At 32.7% G+C, this 19,152-nt stretch overlaps 1 protein-coding gene across 2 annotated transcripts; it reads right to left on the bottom strand.

Moving 5' to 3' along the window:
- Positions 1-7,851: 7,851 nt before the first annotated feature.
- On the bottom strand, positions 7,852-12,571 carry LOC149260004 (uncharacterized). Of its 2 annotated transcripts, none has more exons than XM_089419536.1 (2): positions 11,865-12,571; positions 7,852-9,063 (listed from the first exon to the last, which is right to left on the bottom strand). In XM_089419536.1, exon 2 carries the CDS (start codon positions 9,012-9,014, stop codon positions 8,073-8,075), a length of 942 nt encoding a protein of 313 aa, XP_089275662.1. In that variant the 5' UTR covers positions 9,015-9,063; positions 11,865-12,571; the 3' UTR covers positions 7,852-8,072. The 2 variants fall into 2 exon arrangements, with proteins under 2 accessions (XP_089275662.1, XP_089275669.1); XM_089419543.1 differs by lacking the exon at positions 11,865-12,571 and adding an exon at positions 11,704-11,850.
- Positions 12,572-19,152: the final 6,581 nt, after the last annotated feature.

The raw sequence follows: 19,152 nt of genomic DNA, 5'->3' as shown, positions 1-19,152 counted from the left end.
ACTGCTTCTGTTTACGTTTGGTATCATACATAGTTACGGCAATGGTTATGCATTAGGGTTACTCCGTTTACCTTTGATATTTGGTGCATTTCTCCGTCGCTACTTCTAATTCTGGATAGCATCTATGGATATAACATTTCCAATGCCATAGAGTTTCTAAGATTAAATTTGATATTCAGTATATTTGCTGCCGTTTTCTATTATTCATTAGCATTACAGTTATGACATTCTATTGCTTTAGGGTTTCAATGCTATGAAATCGAAAAGTTTCTTCAACAATTGGTTCCCACAGCACGGCTCTCGTTCTTATATACTATTTGTACAGCGACAAGGGTAGACTTGCATTCGTTTCGTGAATGTAGTGTCTATCCTCCTGCGCACAGGCTTGACCCTAATGCAGCCAGCAGGTTTACGGCGGTCACTCGCCTGTAACAATACTTATTATCTAGTTCAAAGCTTATTCTTATTTCTGTACTGTTGCCTTTCAATGTTTACTATACAGACGTTACTCGGAAAGATAATGTAAGTTCTGAGTTTTCAATTTCATGTGTTATTCCATATTTGCACAGTACCCGTTAAGACTGTATAAAACATGCACCAACCCCTTACACATTACCTCGTCTTTCAACTTACACTGTTTATTCTGTTGAGTGAATGCATGCAGAGTAAGTTTATATCTTCAGACTGACCTTTATAATGAATTCTTTATCAGTTTTCAGAGTCAATCTACGGTTAAATAGCCAGCTCGGCTTCTCTTATCTTCTCAGGTCTTTACGCTGTAGAATCGAGTACTATTATGGACTCGGTTTATCTCAGGAATCAGTCTCTCCTACTATTACTGGGTACTGATGCTTCCTATCTTTCAGCAGTTCCTAGTTGTTACTAGCTGTACACAAATTAGCTGTGTAAGCTTAGGTGAATACATTCTACCCATGTGACACAGTCACACCCCCATTCCATTTTTCTCTGGTAGAACCGTAATCTTATTCTAGTTATCTTACCACAACAACTTTTTAAAAAAAAATGATACAACCGGGTACTTTTCAATACCTGAGCTTTCCTTAACTAATTTAGAAGAAGCGTACCTGGTATTCTGTCACTGAAGTTCTTACTTTCAGAAGTCACCTGTAGAGTTTTAGCTCTTAACCTCCCAACCTTGAGATCCACTGCACTGGATTCTCCCCCCGAGCCGTCTTGCAGGCCTGCAGCCCTCAACAAGACTCATGCACCACGGTGCTGGGTTATCTGATCACAACCAGACTTAACCCCCTTCTTTCACTCTGCTTCTCTCTTTTGGAATCTCTCCTCTGCCTGTTCCTCAACAGCCCAGAGGTTTTTCCTCCCAAGCCTTTTCCTTGGGTGAGAGGCAGTTGTCTTTCTTTTTCAGTTTCATAACTGATTAATTTCTTTTAATAGAAAATCCTCCTTTTGGAGGCTGCCAGCATTTCATTCAACACATGTGCAAAATAGTTCATTATATTTACTTTCAAAAATAATAATGTCTTTTAATAAAACAAGTTGTCACCCATATTGTTTTTACCACAGCAATTACCGGGAATTACAAGTTACCGAGGTTATTACAATTCTTTAATTATAAATATGATAAGGATGTTATTTAAGTTTTCTAAAATGTAAACGAATTAATTTATATAGAAATGATATCAATGTTATATACTCTTTATAAAGTGCAAGCCTAAACCATACCAATCTATTTACATCGATTTAATTCCTATTCCTAATGAAAGCTCAACGTCAGGTTCAAATCTTAGACTATCACATCCATTGATGATCAAACTCATCTCCCAAGAGTAGAGTCCAAGTGCATACAAACTAGTAGGGGGTGGGCATGGGTGAAGACGCATACACGATTCGAGTGTGCACAATCATAGGGGAGGAGGCGTGGCTAAAGACACGAACAAAGTGCAAGCGTGTGCGAGGTGTGAGAAAAGATATTTGATGAGTAAATTTTTTTTGGAAAATTATATCAAAATTCTTTTTTAATTTCACAAAAATTTTAAATATTTATATAAAATTATCGAAGAAAATTTGTATTCCGATGTTGACAAAATTCCACATTTTTATAAAAAAATCATATATTAATTAAATTGAAAAGTCTTTCCAAAACCCATGTGAAAGAAATAAATTACATTTCGTAAAATAAGTACAAACTTAACAAATCTTTAAAATGTATTATGCATGGGCTTAGCCATCGAATCTTCTCGATTTAATGCATTATTCATGGGTTTGGCCATTAAATCTTCTAGATTTATTATTTAGTAATTTATCTATCTTATTTTTTAAATTTAATATTTTTCAAATAATTTGATTTTTTTCTTATAATTTTAATTATAATTTTTTTCTTTCCATTTTAATTATTATTATTATTTTTAATAATAATAATAATAATAATTATTATTATTATTATTATTATTATTTTTAATAATTATTATTATTATTATTATCGTCCCATTTTTCTTTACAATTATTTTTTTTATTTTCAATACTTTTAAACTTTTATAATTTTTAATTTACATTAGATTATTCTAAAATCATCTAAAATCAATAATGTTTAGTGTGAATCATTTATATTTAGTGTATTTATGAAATTATGTTTTGTATATTTAAAAATCATGACAAAGCAATAAGAATATCCATAAAAATATGTTTTGTATATTACTTATCATGTGAAAAAATACCATTCAGAAAGTTTAAGATCATATTCTTATAAACAATGGTGTATTACCGTGAAATTCTCTGCGAAAAAATACCATTCAAAAAGTTTAAGGTCAGATTATTCTAAAATAATTTATGTTTGGTGTACTTGATAAGATCAGATCATTTATATTTGGTGTACTTGTAAATTTGTATATTTGAAAATTAATGAAAAACCTGTCAAAATGTTAGATTTTTCATAAACGATTATGAACTACTGTGAAATTCTCTACTAAAACTTATTATGTGAAAAACAATATCATTCAGAGACTTTATTTTTCAAATATCATTCACAAAAATTATTTTATAAACCATTATGAATAACTACGAAAACCTCACTGGTTCGATTTTATAAATATCATTAACAAAAACATATTTTATAAACAATTACTAATAATTAATATTTTATAAACAATTATTTATAAACGATTACTAATAATTAATATTTTATAAACAATTACTAATAATTATGTATGATAAATATCAGATGAGAATTCAAGTTTTTATGATCTATATCATAATGTATAAATATCTTTTGGAAGAAGTCATATTGAAGATTTTGGTCGGCCTGTTTTAAACCAAAGATCCTGAAGATAAACCACACTTGCTGGTTCGAAACCACCAAAATCTTCAATGTGACTTCTTCCCAAAAATATTTTATACATTAAAATATCAGATCATTTATGTATAATGTATTTTAAGTCAATTCAATTATAGTGATTTTGAAATGCTTTTTCTTTAATCACAAAAACAAGATTTTGAAGATTTTGAAAAATGACAATTAGACTTTCTTTTCTGTATGATAAATATCAGATCATTTATGTATGCTGTATTTTTACGTCAACTCAACTATAGTGACTTTGAAACTTTTCTTTTTTCGATCACAAAAACAAAATTTTGAAAAATTTTAAGAACGACAATTAAACTCTCTTTTCTTAATATATAGACCACATTGATCTTAAGTAACGTTAATTATCATCATCATCATTATAAATTTATCTATATTTAACAAATGATAAAAAATATTTTCAAAATATTAAATATTGAATATTTATTAAATAATTATAAATAAAAATAAAAACTTTGTTGAAAATTACTTTCTCATTATATAACTTTATCGTATAAATAACTATGCAAACTCGTAGAAAGTTACTCAAAGTGACGTAAATGCACGAAAAAAATTAATTTTTCCCGACACACTGTTACACGAGGGCATAAAATGTGCCCAAAAATGAGTAAAAAATATAGTTACTTTTCCTATGTGAAACTTCCAATACCTTAGAGGAGTCCACCCTCGAGTTGGTTTTTTTAATATATTTTTATTTATTTTTGTTAGAAGTAATATTCTTGTGTCATCGTGAAAAGTAGTTGTTTTCATATCTGTGAATGGATGAAATGTCAATCTAGAAATAATTGTTTTCTTATGTGTGAGTTGAAAAATAATTGTTTTGTGAGTTGAAAAATAATTGCTTTCTTATGTGAGTTGTATTATTTTCTTAAGATTTAAGTTATCTAAGTTATGTATGAGTTGAAAAATAATTGTTTTGTGAGTTGAAAAATAGTTGTTTTCTTATCTGAGTTGTATTAGTTATCTAGATCTATTTTCTTAAGATTTAAGTTATCTAAGTGTTATCTAAGTTATGTGTGAGTTGAAAAATAATTGTTTTGTGAGTTGAAAAATAGTTGTTTTCTTATGTGAGTTGTATTAGTTATCTAGATCTATTTTCTTAAGATTTAAGTTATCTAAGTAAGTAATTGTTGTGATCAATAAAATATGATTTGTGTTGTCTCTCAGTCTCTCTATTTTTCTAACATTGGTATTAGAGTTGCTAACATGATCTGAAGCGGTTATGAGTTGAAAAATAATTGTTTTCCTAGGTGTGAATTATATTAGCTATCTAAATTCACTTTCTTAAGGTCTAGATTTATCTAAGTCAGTGATATATATATAATATATACATAGTAATTGTTTGATCAATAAAATATGAGCGTGATTTGTGTTGTGTTGCCTTTCACTCTCTATGAGAGTTGCTAACATGATCTGAACTGGTTATGTCTTAAATGGAGTGTAATTTGTGTTGTGTGTAATCTCTCTCTATTTTTCTTAGATTTTTCTAATAAAAAGATATGAATGTAATTTGTCTTGTGTGTAATTTTTCTATCTCTATATATGTAATTGTTGTGATCAATAAAATATGGATGTTATTTATATTATGTGTAAGCGTTCTCTCTCTCTTTTTTCTCTCTCACTCTCTTCTTTTCATTCTCTCACTCTCTTTATTTTTCCACTCTTTTTTTTCATTCTCTCACTCTCTTTATTTTTCTAAGAGTAACAATTTTACTATTACATTTTTCATCATCCAATTTTACTATTACATTTTTCATCATCTTACTATTACATTTTTCATCATCTTTGTATTTTTCGAACCATAACAATTTTACTATTACATTTTTCATCATCCAATTTTACTATTACATTTTTCATCATCTTACTATTACATTTTTCATCATCTTTGTATTTTTCGAACCATAACAATTTTACTATTACATTTTTCATCACCCAATTTTACTATTACTTCATCATCTTTAAAACTTTTTCCACTCTCTTTTCATTCTTTCACTCTCTTTTTTCTAAGAGTAACAATTTTACTATTACATTTTTCATCATCCAATTTTACTATTACATTTTTCATCATCTTTGTATTTTTCGAACCATAACAATTTTACTATTACATTTTTCATCATCCAATTTTACTATTACATTTTTCATCATCTTTGTATTTTTCGAACCATAACAATTTTACTATTACATTTTTCATCACCCAATTTTACTATTACATTTTTCATCATCTTTACAAGTTTTAATTATTTTAAATATATAAATAAATTCAAATTCAACATTTTAAAAATTATTGACTAACATTTTAAAAAACACTAAAAACAAGTTTAAAAAAATAATCTAACTATTATATTTTTCATCTTTATAATTTTCATCTTTATAAGTTTTAACTATTTAAAATATATAAATAAATTCAGCCTAAAAAAAAAAGGGCTAAAAACAAGTTTTTTGAAAACAAAACATTTAACAATTTTGACTGCCCTTCGTGAAACTTAAAAAAAAACCCACTTATATCATCGCCATTTGGAAATTCCATCCACGGAGACCAAGTAACTAAATTGATTTACAGAAAATCTATCTCAAACAAAATTCACTAAACAAACATAACTAAGCAATGGAATGATTAAAGTACGCTAAACAAACATAACTACTGCAATGCAATGATTAATAGTATCCTGTATCCAAATATGTATACTGTGGTCTTCTTCCCCTACCTGAAGTCACCAACCCACCCTTCCTCAACCTGAAACCATCAAATTCATAGTTACAGATCTGTTTCTTTATGATTTCGGTGGTTCTTACTTCTTCCACCAACCCTACCTGAAGTCACCAACCCACCCTTCCTCAACCTGAAACCATCAAATTCATAGTTACAGATCTGTTTCTTCCTCAACCTGAAACCATCAAATTCATAGTTACAGATCTGTTTCTTTATGATTTCGGTGGTTCTTACTTCTTCCACCAACCCACCCTTCCTCAACCTGAAACCATCAAATTCATAGTTACAGATCTGTTTCTTTATGATTTTGGTGGTTCTTACTTCTTCCACCTCAAGAGTAAATGATCTCTCATTCCTATTCCTATTCGTGATTTTGGTGGTTGTTACTTCTTCCACCTCAAGAGCAAATGCTCTCTCATTCCTATTATTCTTGTGATTTTGGTCGTTGTTACTTCTTCTACCTTGGAGAAATGCCGGTCAGCCACCTCTGTTTCCTCTATGTCAGTCACCACCACCTACACCTCTATGTTGGTCACCACCACCCAACTTACACCTTAGCATCACCCTCACCATACACCTCTATGTTGGTCACCACCACCCAACTTACACCTTAGCATCACCCTCACCATCACCGACACTTTAACACTATTTAAAATATTTTGTAATATTAAACAAAAATAATTGAACTTATGTTCATCAGGTTTCTGAAAAATATTTCGTTGACATGCAAAAGATGGAAAATAAATTAAACAAAAATAATTTAACGTAACTCATATTCATCAGATTTCTGAAAAATATTTCGTTAACATGTAAAAGATTGCAGAGTTTTATTTTACATTGCAGATTTCAAAATAAAAGATTGCAGGTTCCAAGTCAATTATCATAAAAGATTGCAGATTTCAAAAAAAAGATTGGACCAAAGATTACAAATTTCAAAATATTTTGAAAAACCAAATAATTGATTGACTGATGGACATGTTTCTCCATCAGAGTTCTCAGATTTTCCAAATTTTCTAATATGCAATGATTCCCAAATATTCTAGTATGAAAGATCGCAGATTCCAAAATATTTTACCAAACAAAATAATTGACTTGGCTGATGGCACTCATGTCCATCGGATTTCCCAAATATTCTATTTGGATTCTCGGGAATATTAAATCATATTTTGGAAAAATATTCAGAGATATGGCAGGGTCGCACACCTCAGCCATTGTAACTTGTCTTCGCCTCCATCCACTGTATAATAAATTAATACAGTTCATTGAATGATAATATAAAGCCACACAGCAAAAAATTCTTCTCGCCCGCGTATTTATCCCTGGCACTGCATGAGTGTTTGTGAATTTGTGAAACCACAACCAACTATAAATGACTTTGTGGCCGGTCCTCATCTGACAATCGAGACACAATCTTGCAAGGATTATAATCCCTGGCAACAGATGCAGCATTCTATATGGCACAAAACCCGTTAGCTCTTTAATGAAGACTTCTGGTGTCAGAAGTAACAGAAGCTCTTTAAATCTTAAATCTTTAAATAATAAATTGAAAACTTCTATATGAAAACGGTAACTATATTTACGCGGTATGCAGTGGCAAATAACACTAATAACTGTGGTCGCTGGTCAGATAGATGAATATAATTTATTAAAAAAAAAGAAATGCATCCTTCGTAGTCTTTGAAACATTTCTGGCTCTGGCGTTTTCAGAGTAATAGCCTGTTAAAATTGGGATGAAATTTTACTAGAAATATCCCAACAATATTTTTCAAAAGTGAGACTGATTGGTATTGCAACACATAACTTATAACATAACATCGTTACTTGTCCTGCATTTGATTTTAAAAGGGACAAATTGCAACGCATTTCTTGTAACGTCATACTTCTCCACACTATTGATCTTGAAAGATCAGTTCTTCAGTTCTTCAAGGTCACAAGTTTAACAAAAAACAAAAGGAAAAAAGACCTGTTATATACAGTAATAGAGTCGATCAAGAAAAGACTTTAGTTTGGGTAGTAACACTTCTATTCTGGTTGTAGTGGTGTGTAAGTATAATTTTGTACAAGTTCAACTCTGTTATATAAGGCAGCCTGCATTGCCGCCACAGGATCACAAATTTCAAGTTTGTAATTCTGAGTAGCAGATTCCAATTTGTAATCCTGAGTAACAGATTCCAGCATCTCACTAACATCGTTCTCTCCACCTAAAAATCCATGCTGCTGGGGAAGACGAAGATCTTCATTATGAGCGTTCTCTCCACCCAAAAATTCATGCTGCTGGTGAAGACGAAGATTTTCAGGTTTGTTTTCAGAGGCTATTTCCACCTCTGTCACGACCGTTGGCTTTGCTGTGGTTTTGATAACAGGACCTGGCTCATATACCTCTGGCTTTGCTGTGGTTTTGATAACAGGAGCTGGCTCATATACCTCTGACAAGGTAACTGGAGTTCGTGGTGGAGGTGAAGATGGCTGTGAAGAAAAACCAGTATTCACGTCTGTAATTTCATGTTTTACTTTTGTTGCAGCAAGGTTTACGTTTATTTGTGGACGTGGCATTTTAACGCCAGGCCCAAATACAGCTCCTTTGAGAAGTGTATCACTTCCTCCAATCCTAACAGTAATGAGATATCCCGCAGGAAATGATCCATCGAGTATTCCATGGACAGTTTGTCCAATCAGAGAATCGACACCCAGAGCAGCCGATGAATTGTCCCCATTTTCATTATTTGGATTTTGTGATTTATTGTCAAAGGAGGAAGGAACACCAAGAGCTGCAATTTCTGCCGGTAAAAGAATTGTCTCATGCTTACGCTTGTGTCGACGCTTCTTTGTAGAAGTTGGCATGCTTAGGCCGGTGCTTTTATCAAGGTTCCCATCCATAGCTGTGTCTGGCTTCTGCCGGCGGCGGCACTTCTTTGTGGAAGTTGGCATGCTTGGATCAGCACTCTCATCAAGCCTCCCATCCATATTGCCACTTTCTGAAGCGTAGTTTTACCAATGATTTCAGCCTTGCTTCCTGCAAAAGGCCAAATAGGCCAATAAGATGCCAATAAGTGAACTAATTAAAATGAGCTGGATTTGCAAACCTGTTTTGCAACACCATGAGCAGCATTTGACTTCATAATCAGTCTCGCGCCTCAAAGAGCTGAAGACACACTCATAACACACAATATTTTTCCTGTCTGTTATTTGACAATTTTATGTCTCTGAGATCAAAAGAGAAACGATTGTAACTATAACCTGCAACATGGCACCTATAAAAGTTGGATATTTAGAAGCCTCGATAGCTGAAGCTTCTGGTTTAGGCTAATCAAAAGTATCCAAGTGGGGGTATAGACAGCAAATGACGTAAACGAGCAATTTTCCAGTGAACGTTGTTTTAAGACCCCAGAAGAATACAAACAAAGTATGTCCCACAAAATGGATCTCAAACTCCGAAAAATGTCATTGGTCGATGGATTATGAATAAACTACATTCACAGAATAAGACTCGGCATATAAATTGTTGAATCTGCCTTACCATTTTAACAATATTGAACTTATTTGAGATATTGGAGGCACTAGTAGTATTGCAGAGAAAGGGGCAGAGTTAGTTTGTTTCCATTGTTAGGTGCATCTTCCCACACCATTGATACAAAAGGAGTGTCCTGTTTTAGAGTGGTGGATTCAGAGTTGCTCAGAAACTATCATAAATCACAGACTGATCACAAAGCAATCTAATCTCTATCAGAAGAGAAGCCCTGGCTCAAATCAATTTACATCAACTAAAAAGTGAAACAGGAAATGAAAGTAAGAGCATAAATGAAGGAATTTTCTTAAGATGTTAGAAGACAGGCGTAGACAGAGGAACATGTGATGATGAAATGTAAAAGGAACCTATATGTCAGAAACAAAATATCAACAAATACATATACCAAGAAGAAGTAAGAATCTGGTAAATCATTTACATAAATGACAGAGAAAGTAAGAATCTGGTAAATCATTTGCATAAATAGCATTGCTTGGCCAACGAAAGAAAATCTTCATTTAAGAAATGAAGAAACTCAAGAATGTGGAAGAAAAACAAGATGCTGATTTACATAACACAGTTGTCCAAGTCACGTTCTGCAACTTGCCCATCCCTTTAATAACTATAAATATAAACAACAATATTTTTGGATATGTTGAAGAATTTTGGAATTCTAAGCCTCTTACACATGGCTATGGATACTTAACCAGAAGACCAAACTTGGGTATTCTGTAAGGTACAAGTACTAGGGGGAATGGATCTGTAAATCCCTTCCACATGAAATAGATAATATATTGCTCAAAGATCCGAATTAGAAAGCTCTTACACTTAGATAAGCCTCCTCCACCGATTGAGCAAACTGAGGTATGTGGTAAAGTTCCCTTGAAAAATACCCATTATCACTAATTTTGTGATCATTCAAATAGCGCTAATTGAATGATGGACTTGCTACAGCATGGAATTTACAACGGCAATGAAACTACTTGCCACAGCATGGAAATTTCAAGGGATATGGAATTCTGAAACATCTTACAGTGAAATATAAAGAAATAATGGAACTTGAAACCTTTTTTACACAAGGATTTAATTCTGAAGTAAAAGACCAAAGCATGGTCTTGGGCAAAGTACCAACAATCATCAGTTTTGTCAGCTTCTGCTAGTTTGCATACTAGACTTGCTATAGCTTGGGAACGTTGAAGGGGAATGGAACTCAAAACCCACACGAAAGATTGTGAAACCAAGGGATGAATTCGATGTTCTGTGTCTTATAAAGCCTTTTCTATGTTATGACATGCTAGTAAAATTTTCATTTCTCCAGTTCACACATCACTCATTGTTAATTTTGCATGCATCCCTCTCAATAATAGATGGGCTCAAGTTGCATAATCGCTAACTGCAAAGCAATGGAGCTACAGGCCATTGTGTGGTTCAATAAGCGAAAGGCTACAGAGTGACCTCGAGGCTGTTAAACATCCACTAAATCTATCAGAAACCACACAAGTTTACAAAACAGGAAACCCAGTTTCTCTTCTTATCAGTTTATAAGATTAATAGTTTCTGCTTATGTTTATCTTTCAAATTTCATCTTTGCTGTTTTAATCCGAAGTATTGTGTGACAGCAAGTATACTCTGTTCTTTATTATTTCTTCATAAGGTCTCTGTGTTCATTTGAGTCTCTTTCATTATTCAGAATCATAAATACTACATTATACACGTTTTCAAATTACTTGCACATTATTTTGGAAATGTTGATATCAATCTAAAAGAAAAAGGAATTATTGCTAAGCTTTCACTGGTGAATGGCAGCAAATAAGCTTTTGGGAACATCTTGAGCCCAGGAGCATGGATAAACCCAACAAGTTATTCCTATGACTACATAAATAGACTTTTGGGAACACGTTCAGACCAGAAATATGGATAAACCCAGCAAGTTATTCATATGACTACACATGTTAGGGACATCAAGATCACATTCCTCAGGCAGATGCTAAGCAGAAGGTTTCAGGTTTCTACATATGGATATAGCACAAAACATAATGGAAAACCCTAAAATGACAATATATTTATAAATTTTTGATAACTAACTAATTGCAGAGGAACATAGCACCAATTCCTCTAAGAAAAGTTTATATCCATTTAACAGCATACCATATAAAAAGGAGGTGGTGTTGGTTGCATTATGCTCAGAAGAACAGGACACAGCAGCAATTCCTCCAAGTAAAATCCCATACCCATTCAACAACATAAAATATAAAGGCACATATGTTACATTATCATCTCAGAAACATGGAAGAATTCAGAAACCAAACCTGTGAATCAATGGGATACTATATTCTTCCTTCCTCGAAACTCCAGAACAAGCACACATAAGCATTACATGCAAGAATATAGACTCAGTATACATCATGCACCGTGCGGATATATAGAGACATGGCGTGTGCAAAGTGGCGAGTGGAGAATAAAAGAAATAGGGGATGGCTGTATGTTGTGGAGAAGTGTGCCTGCTTTTGAAAATCGAAATCAAAATTTCATCAAAAATGTATGAAGTTGTTGGGAATAGTTACAGTGCAATGCATAACCCCCTGATCACCCTGGCATTGAGGAAGTTGTCGTCTTCTCTGCAGAAGTCTCCGCAAACCCAATGTCTAGGGCAGAGTGAACCCATGTTTAATCCAGAGCTGAATCGACAGCAACCGTATCTTTCTGGGCAGAGTGGGGTCGAGTTCCGAAACGTGTTGGATTTTTAAAGTTGAAATGTGACTGGTTGCCCTCAGAATTGAACACGGTGAACTTCCACAGTTCCACTAAATTTCTTGTGAACCGTCGCTGAATTTTTTTTACTAACTTTTATCATTCCTTTCGAATTTAGCACGCCCTTCAATGTAGACAGACAAGGAGCGGAGGCGTATATTGTCAGGGGCCCGGCCAGCGCATCTTCCAAGTTACAGTCACATCGTCGCTGCCTGATGGCTGGAATTCCATTGACACTCAGAGTCGGACCTGATATGCACCCAGTTTCATCTTGTGTCTAAAGAATATTTCCGTGGAGTTGCAGCCGGTTCCCTCTTGTATATCAAGAATATGTGCATGAACTGTACACAATTGTGTTAGTAATCATGTTCAGAGACTTTTGTGTTACTATCGTTTCAATTCAACGTTAAAAATGCCCTTTCAAGATTCCCATCCTGAACTGGTTTTTGCAAAGCCATTGTGTGCACTGTGAATATTTGTATGTTATGGGGGTTTGGTCAAAATTTGGTTATCGTTTCAATTCAACGTTAAAAATACCCTTTCAAGATTCCCATCCTGAACTGGTTTTTGCAAAGCCATTGTGTGCACTGTGAATATTTGTATGTTATGGGGGTTTGGTCAAAATTTGGTGAATTTTTTATATGGAATCTTAAATTTTGTTTTTATATTTTTTTATTATATATATAGATTTAGCAGTTTGGCATTAAAATTGTGAAAATTTATAACTTAAATTTGTACTAATCTTGAAGAATCTAAACCTGTTAGACCCCAAAAAAAAAAAAAAAAAACATAAAAACATATAAATCACTGATATCGATGCAAACATACATGAATTTATAATCTTCAAACCGTCCAAATCCAATTCACTGTTGTTTGCAGGTCTTATTCCGTTCGACAATTATTTTGTGTACTGTTTGGCTCTTACATCATACTGTGTTGACCCACACAAAATTTTGATACTTTATATCAATGCATATCCTGAACTCACAAGTCACAAATTCGTAAAGTTCGTCAATGCATATCCTGATGCAATCTCACAAGTCTCAGATTCATAAAGTTCGTTGCACGTGAGGTAAGCATGCATTTATGGAAGGAATGGGCTTCACCAGACTACTTTTTATCATTACTGTACCCGTTGTGATGTATTTTATGGCTGTAGTCTGAACCGATTGTTTCTTCCCCTGAAAATCATGGAAATATTCTGATAAGATGGAAGGAATGGAAATATTCTGATAAGATGGAAGGAATGGGCTTTACCAGAGTACTTTTTATTATTACTGTATTTGTTGAGATGTATTTTATGGCGCTAGTTTAATAAATTGTTTTTTATTTTGAAAATCTTTGAAATTCTGGTAAAATTTTGATAAATGTGATAGAAATTTTTGTAAATTTAAATTACAACCGTATATTTTATCCATTTCCAACCTAAAAACATAATTCAAACACGATTATTGTAAAAAAAAATTCTGAACTATTTTTTACCTCCCTTTTTAAAAATTCCTTTACCCCTATATCCTTATTCTATTCTAGCTTTACAATTTAATGCAATAGCAAGTTAGATTTAACCGCAGCATTGTTTCAGCTAATAATGGAAGACGACACATGCTACTAGTGGACAAATTGACCAACCCAACCGTGGAGCAAGCTTCAAATCCCAATAAGTGCGAGAGTAGTGTTGTTTATGAGTATCGTTGGAATATATGCATGGACGTGTTGATGCATATTTGGTGTACTTAATTTTATTTTTTTTCGAAGGTGGCAAAACCTATCAAACTCAGGTGTCAAACCAATAGTGAGGACAGCCATCTCTGGCTGCTATCCGCGAATGTCGGTTTGACTCATCACTGTTATCAAGGAAAACCACGCCACCTGTAATAACCCGCTGGTGGTCCGTAAGGGCGCAGGCTTTCACTCCTGCCAGATGCCTCTGGGTCTTGGGCCGTTAACCTGTTTCCTTACGTCCGAGGAAGACGAGCTCTTAGCCAAGCAGAAGCAGTTTTACGGCATACTCCAGGCCGCATTTGGTGTACTTAATTGTGTATCATATTGATTAATTTTTAGTTGGTAGTTAAAAATTAAATTAGTGTATTTAATATTTATTATATTGATTAATTTTTAGTTGGTAAATTAAATATTAAATTGGTGTATTTAATACTAAAATAAGTTAGATATTAAATTAATATATTTAATTTATTTTAATAATACAAAGTTAAAATATTTATATATTTTTTTAATTTGAATTTATAATTTTTTTTTTTTACTTTTTTTAAATTGATGTTCATTTTTACAATAACTAATTCTTAATTAATAAATTGAACATTACATTGGTATATTTAATATTAAAATAAATTAAACATTAAATTGGTATATTAATTTTTTTAATAATAGAAAGTTAAGTGTATATACATTTTATCCATTTTAATTTGAATTAGTAACTTCTTCGTATCCCTCTGAATTTGAATCCATAAGAAGTACATACTTTTAATGATTAGCCCCTTAACAAAAACAAAACTCTCTTAAGTTAGGTTCATTTTCAAGCTTCAAATCTCAATAACAGTGAGAGTACTGTTGTGTAAGAGTGTATTGTTGGATAACTCTCACTAGTTACCAATTATCCTAAAAAAAAATAAAAAAAATTTATTGTTAGAATATATACATAGAATGTGGAGATGTTGCATATTTGTTGCATTTAGATGCACATCCTAGTTTTTTTATAATTCTGATCGAATGTTGCATATTTGTTGCATTTAGATGCACATTCTAGTTTTTTTATAATTCTGATCGAATTTCATAATCAAAGTGAAAGAAAAGTAAAAATGGATTAATAAAGTGAAAAAAAGAGTAAAATTCGATTAGATCAAACTTGCTTACAAAGTGGGTAACTTTTTATTTATTATTACAATTTTTTAATATCAAATTAAATTCATATTTTTTTGTTTTTTTAATACAAAGTTAAGAAGTAATACATTATTTTTATTAATTTGAATTTATAATTTTTTTTTAAATAAATATTTTTAATAATCAGATTTAAAAAAAAAAACTTTTTAATTTTATATAAAGGTAAAGTTACATCAGTGAGACATATCATTCTATTATCTATCTCACATATGGGTCTTTGACAAAGCTGTAAAGGATAAGATGTGTGGATGTTGTGCATATATTTTTTATATCTGGATAAGATGTGTGGATGTTGTGCATATCCTTTTTTATATTTTGGTACACAGTATCATTTCAGTTGGAATGGAGACACGTGATCAAACACCTGCATAGAGGTCTTAGCTCTTTGGGGCATATTATTTTGTGCTCGAAGGCTTGATATTAAGAAGTTGGAGGTATTTGCGGACTCTAAGGCAGTGGTGGAATGAGCCTAAAAAATATGTCATTCAATCTGCCTCTTTTAATCAATTGGATGAGGAGAATCCAGGTGATTATTAATCATTTCAGGGTGGTGGAATGGGCCTCAAAAATTACATCATTCAATCTGCCTCTTTTAATCAATTGGATAAGGAGAATCTAGGTGATTATTGATCATTTTAGGGAGTTGACATTTACTCTTGCACACTAGGAATTAAACACAGTTGTTATAGGCTTTCAAAAGATGGACTCAAGCTCCCATTTGGTGAGATATATTATTCATTATATCCAAACAACATTATATAGTGGACAGGTAAATTTTCTTATACATGATTTCATTCAGTGTATGGTGTCAGTTGATCACTTTCTAGAGGTAGTCATTCTATATCACGGTTATGATCATTATTTTTGCTATTCTCTAGATTTGGCAGTGTCGTCTTTTTAGGTCATTGACACAAGAGTATTTTCTCCATGGTATCTGCAGATTTCTCTTGGGTCATGTTAAGTCCCTAGATTTTTAGTGTAGCCCCCTATTGTTATTGTTATGTCCATGTAGACCCCATATTGTTATTCTTGTGTCTCATAGAAGTCCATTATTGTTATAGTTGTGCCCTTACATTGTTATTGTTATTGTTATGCAGGCTCTGATTATATTGTGACCCCTTAGACTCATATATATACCAAGGAGGCGTTGTCATTTGTATCATTGAAGAATTGTTCATTTATGTAATGTAAAGGAGGTTTCCCCCTTGAAAAGACTAATTTTTAAGTAGTTGGTCTATATTTTCTTTTGTTTTGTGAGCGACTTGCATAACATTTGGTATCAGAGCTTTGGACTCTAAGGTTATGTTGCTTCAAACATGTAATCTTGGCATTTTCACTATAATTTTTTTCTACGAAGCTTCAGAAGCTAAAATTTCGACCATATGGAGAAGAAATATTGTTGAACTTTGTGTAGAAATTTCAGATTTTGGTTCACTATATTTTATGAGATATGGTCTGAAGAAGTTGGGGTTCTTGAATGCACTAGAATTCAATCTCAAATATGTGACCTCGGGAAAATCATCATAATTTTTGTTTCAAGAATTGGATTTGAATTCCATAAAAAAATACTAAAAGTTCACAGACTGTAGTTTTTCATGTATCAATTTTATTGTTGAAGTTTGAAAAAGGGACATGTGACATCCCACACAAGTTTGATCAACTGAGCCAGTCCATAATCAGGTCATCATGGGAGATTTGGCATAGTTTTATATTGAATAATCTAATCTTCGTCTGACTTGTGGAATTATAAAGAAGACTCGGTGTGGTACTATATGACCGAATTTAATGCCTTGAGAGCTGAAATTACATAGGTACAACAGTTTCAAGATCAAGCTCCCAAAAAAAGCAAAAAAAGTGTGTATTTTTTAAATTTACATAAATTTTGTTTGAAAAATCCGTTTGAAGTGATTCAAAGGGCATAATGAAGAATATATATCATTATTTGCAATATGCCTTGCAACAAAAAAATGGATACACCCAATAAGAAACCAGAAATCTCTAATACGACGCATGAAGAAGAAGAAGAAATGCAACATGATATATCAAAATTACGAGATCAAGTGCAACAAATTTCACTCTCACAAAGAGTAATAAAAAATGAACTGGGAGCAATGATGAATGTTAACATAGATGGTTTAGAGTCAAAAATAAAAAGGGACATGGAAGGTTTGAAGGATGGTTTAGAAACAAAAATGGAAGGTTTGAAGGCTGGTTTAAAAGCATAAATGGAAAGATTGAAGGAAGGTTTGACAAAGTTGCTACAAGAAATGCTTCCTAATGGCGACAAGGTATTCCATGAAATTCATGATGAGAATAAAAGGAATGTTAATCCTGATTTTAGACACTCTAAATTTGGGTCGAAAACCAACCACATCTCAAATATTGATATGAGGAAGTTTAATGAAAAGGATCCAGTAACATGGATACTACAGATGGAGCAATATTTTAATCTACATGATGTGCAACCATCACAAAACGTTTGTATTGCATCTTTATATTTAGAACTCGATCAGTTTGTACGGTATCGATGGCTTTGTTCTCGTAAACCACTTGTCACTTGGTCAATTTTTACGGAGGAAATGATAGCACATTATGAGGATACACATAGCAACACCTTCTTTAGCCAATTGATAAATCTCAAACAAAAGGATTCAATGGTAGAGCACATTGTGAAATTCCAAAAAATGAATATCAAGGTAACTGATATTCTAGAGGAGCATAGGATTAATGTCTTCATAGGGACTTTAAAGGATAACATCCAACATGAGGTTCACCTTTGGTAACCTGATTCATTGGAGAATGCATTCAGGGTGGCAAGAAAAGTTGAAAGAAAAATTATGGCAACAAGGAAGTCTACCACTCACAACTATAAAGATGGAAGTGTTGTTGCTACTAGTCTTCCACAACCTACGAGGTTGACACCACAATAATTGGAGAAAAAAATAGCAAAAGGGTTTTGTTATAGTTGTGATAGCAAATACACTAAAGGTCATAGTGAGTTGAGAATAAATTATTTTACATAGATTGTGAAGAGGAGGAAAAAAAGGAATAAGAAACATCAAAAGAATAGGATATACACTAGGAACCAATGCTAGAGAAAGAAGAAATGAATCTGGCCATATCTTGTAATTCATTAGCGGGAATTACCGCTCCTCAAACTCTCAAGATAGAAGGATATATCAATAAGAAAAGTGTAATAGTGCTAATTGATTCAAGTAGTACACATAATTTTATTCATTGTAAGATAACCAAGGAATTGAACTACTTTCTATATCAAGCACCAGAGTGTCAAGTGATGGTTGCAAATGGAGGAACTATAAATTTCTTTGGAAAGTGCCATAATATCAAGCTAACCATAGGGGAATATGTATTGAATATTCTAATGTTTTCCATTCCAATGGGTGGTGTTGATGTTGTATTAGGAGTCTAATGGTTACAATATTTGGGGACAATAACTTTTAATTTTCAAGAACTTTTCTTGAATTTTTTTGGAAAGGAAAGGAAATTGAATTAAGGGGTATCACAGGGAAACTAGGGAAGATAATTAGATCTAATGGCATGACAACGCTTTTGAAGAAATAAAAACAGGGCATAATTTCACAATTATGCTCACTAGAGGCTCAAACATCAAAAAAAATATTTCTCCAGATCTCCAAAAAGTCTTGGACAATCATTCCATGGTATTTGAGACTCCCAAAGGCCTCTCACTTATTCGTGATTATGACATGTTATTCACTTGATTCTGGGCATTGTTCCTCTAAACATTATCTTTATAGATATCCCTATGCTCAAAAGAGTGAAATTGAACGCATGGTTGCAGAAATGCTAGAGGTCGGTATAATTCAACCTAGTCAAAGTTATTTGCTTGCTCCAGTAGTATTGGCGCACAAGAAGGATGGATCACGGCGTATGTGTCTAGATTATAGGGAGATCAACAAGCTCACTATT

Source organism: Pinus tabuliformis, chromosome 6 (assembly GCF_031772625.1).
Source record: "Pinus tabuliformis cultivar Carrire ecotype Pingquan chromosome 6, CPIR1, whole genome shotgun sequence".
Taxonomy (NCBI): Eukaryota; Viridiplantae; Streptophyta; class Pinopsida; order Pinales; family Pinaceae; genus Pinus; species Pinus tabuliformis.
Note: the sequence above shows the minus strand (reverse complement) of the source record. Positions and strands in the feature narration are given on the sequence as shown.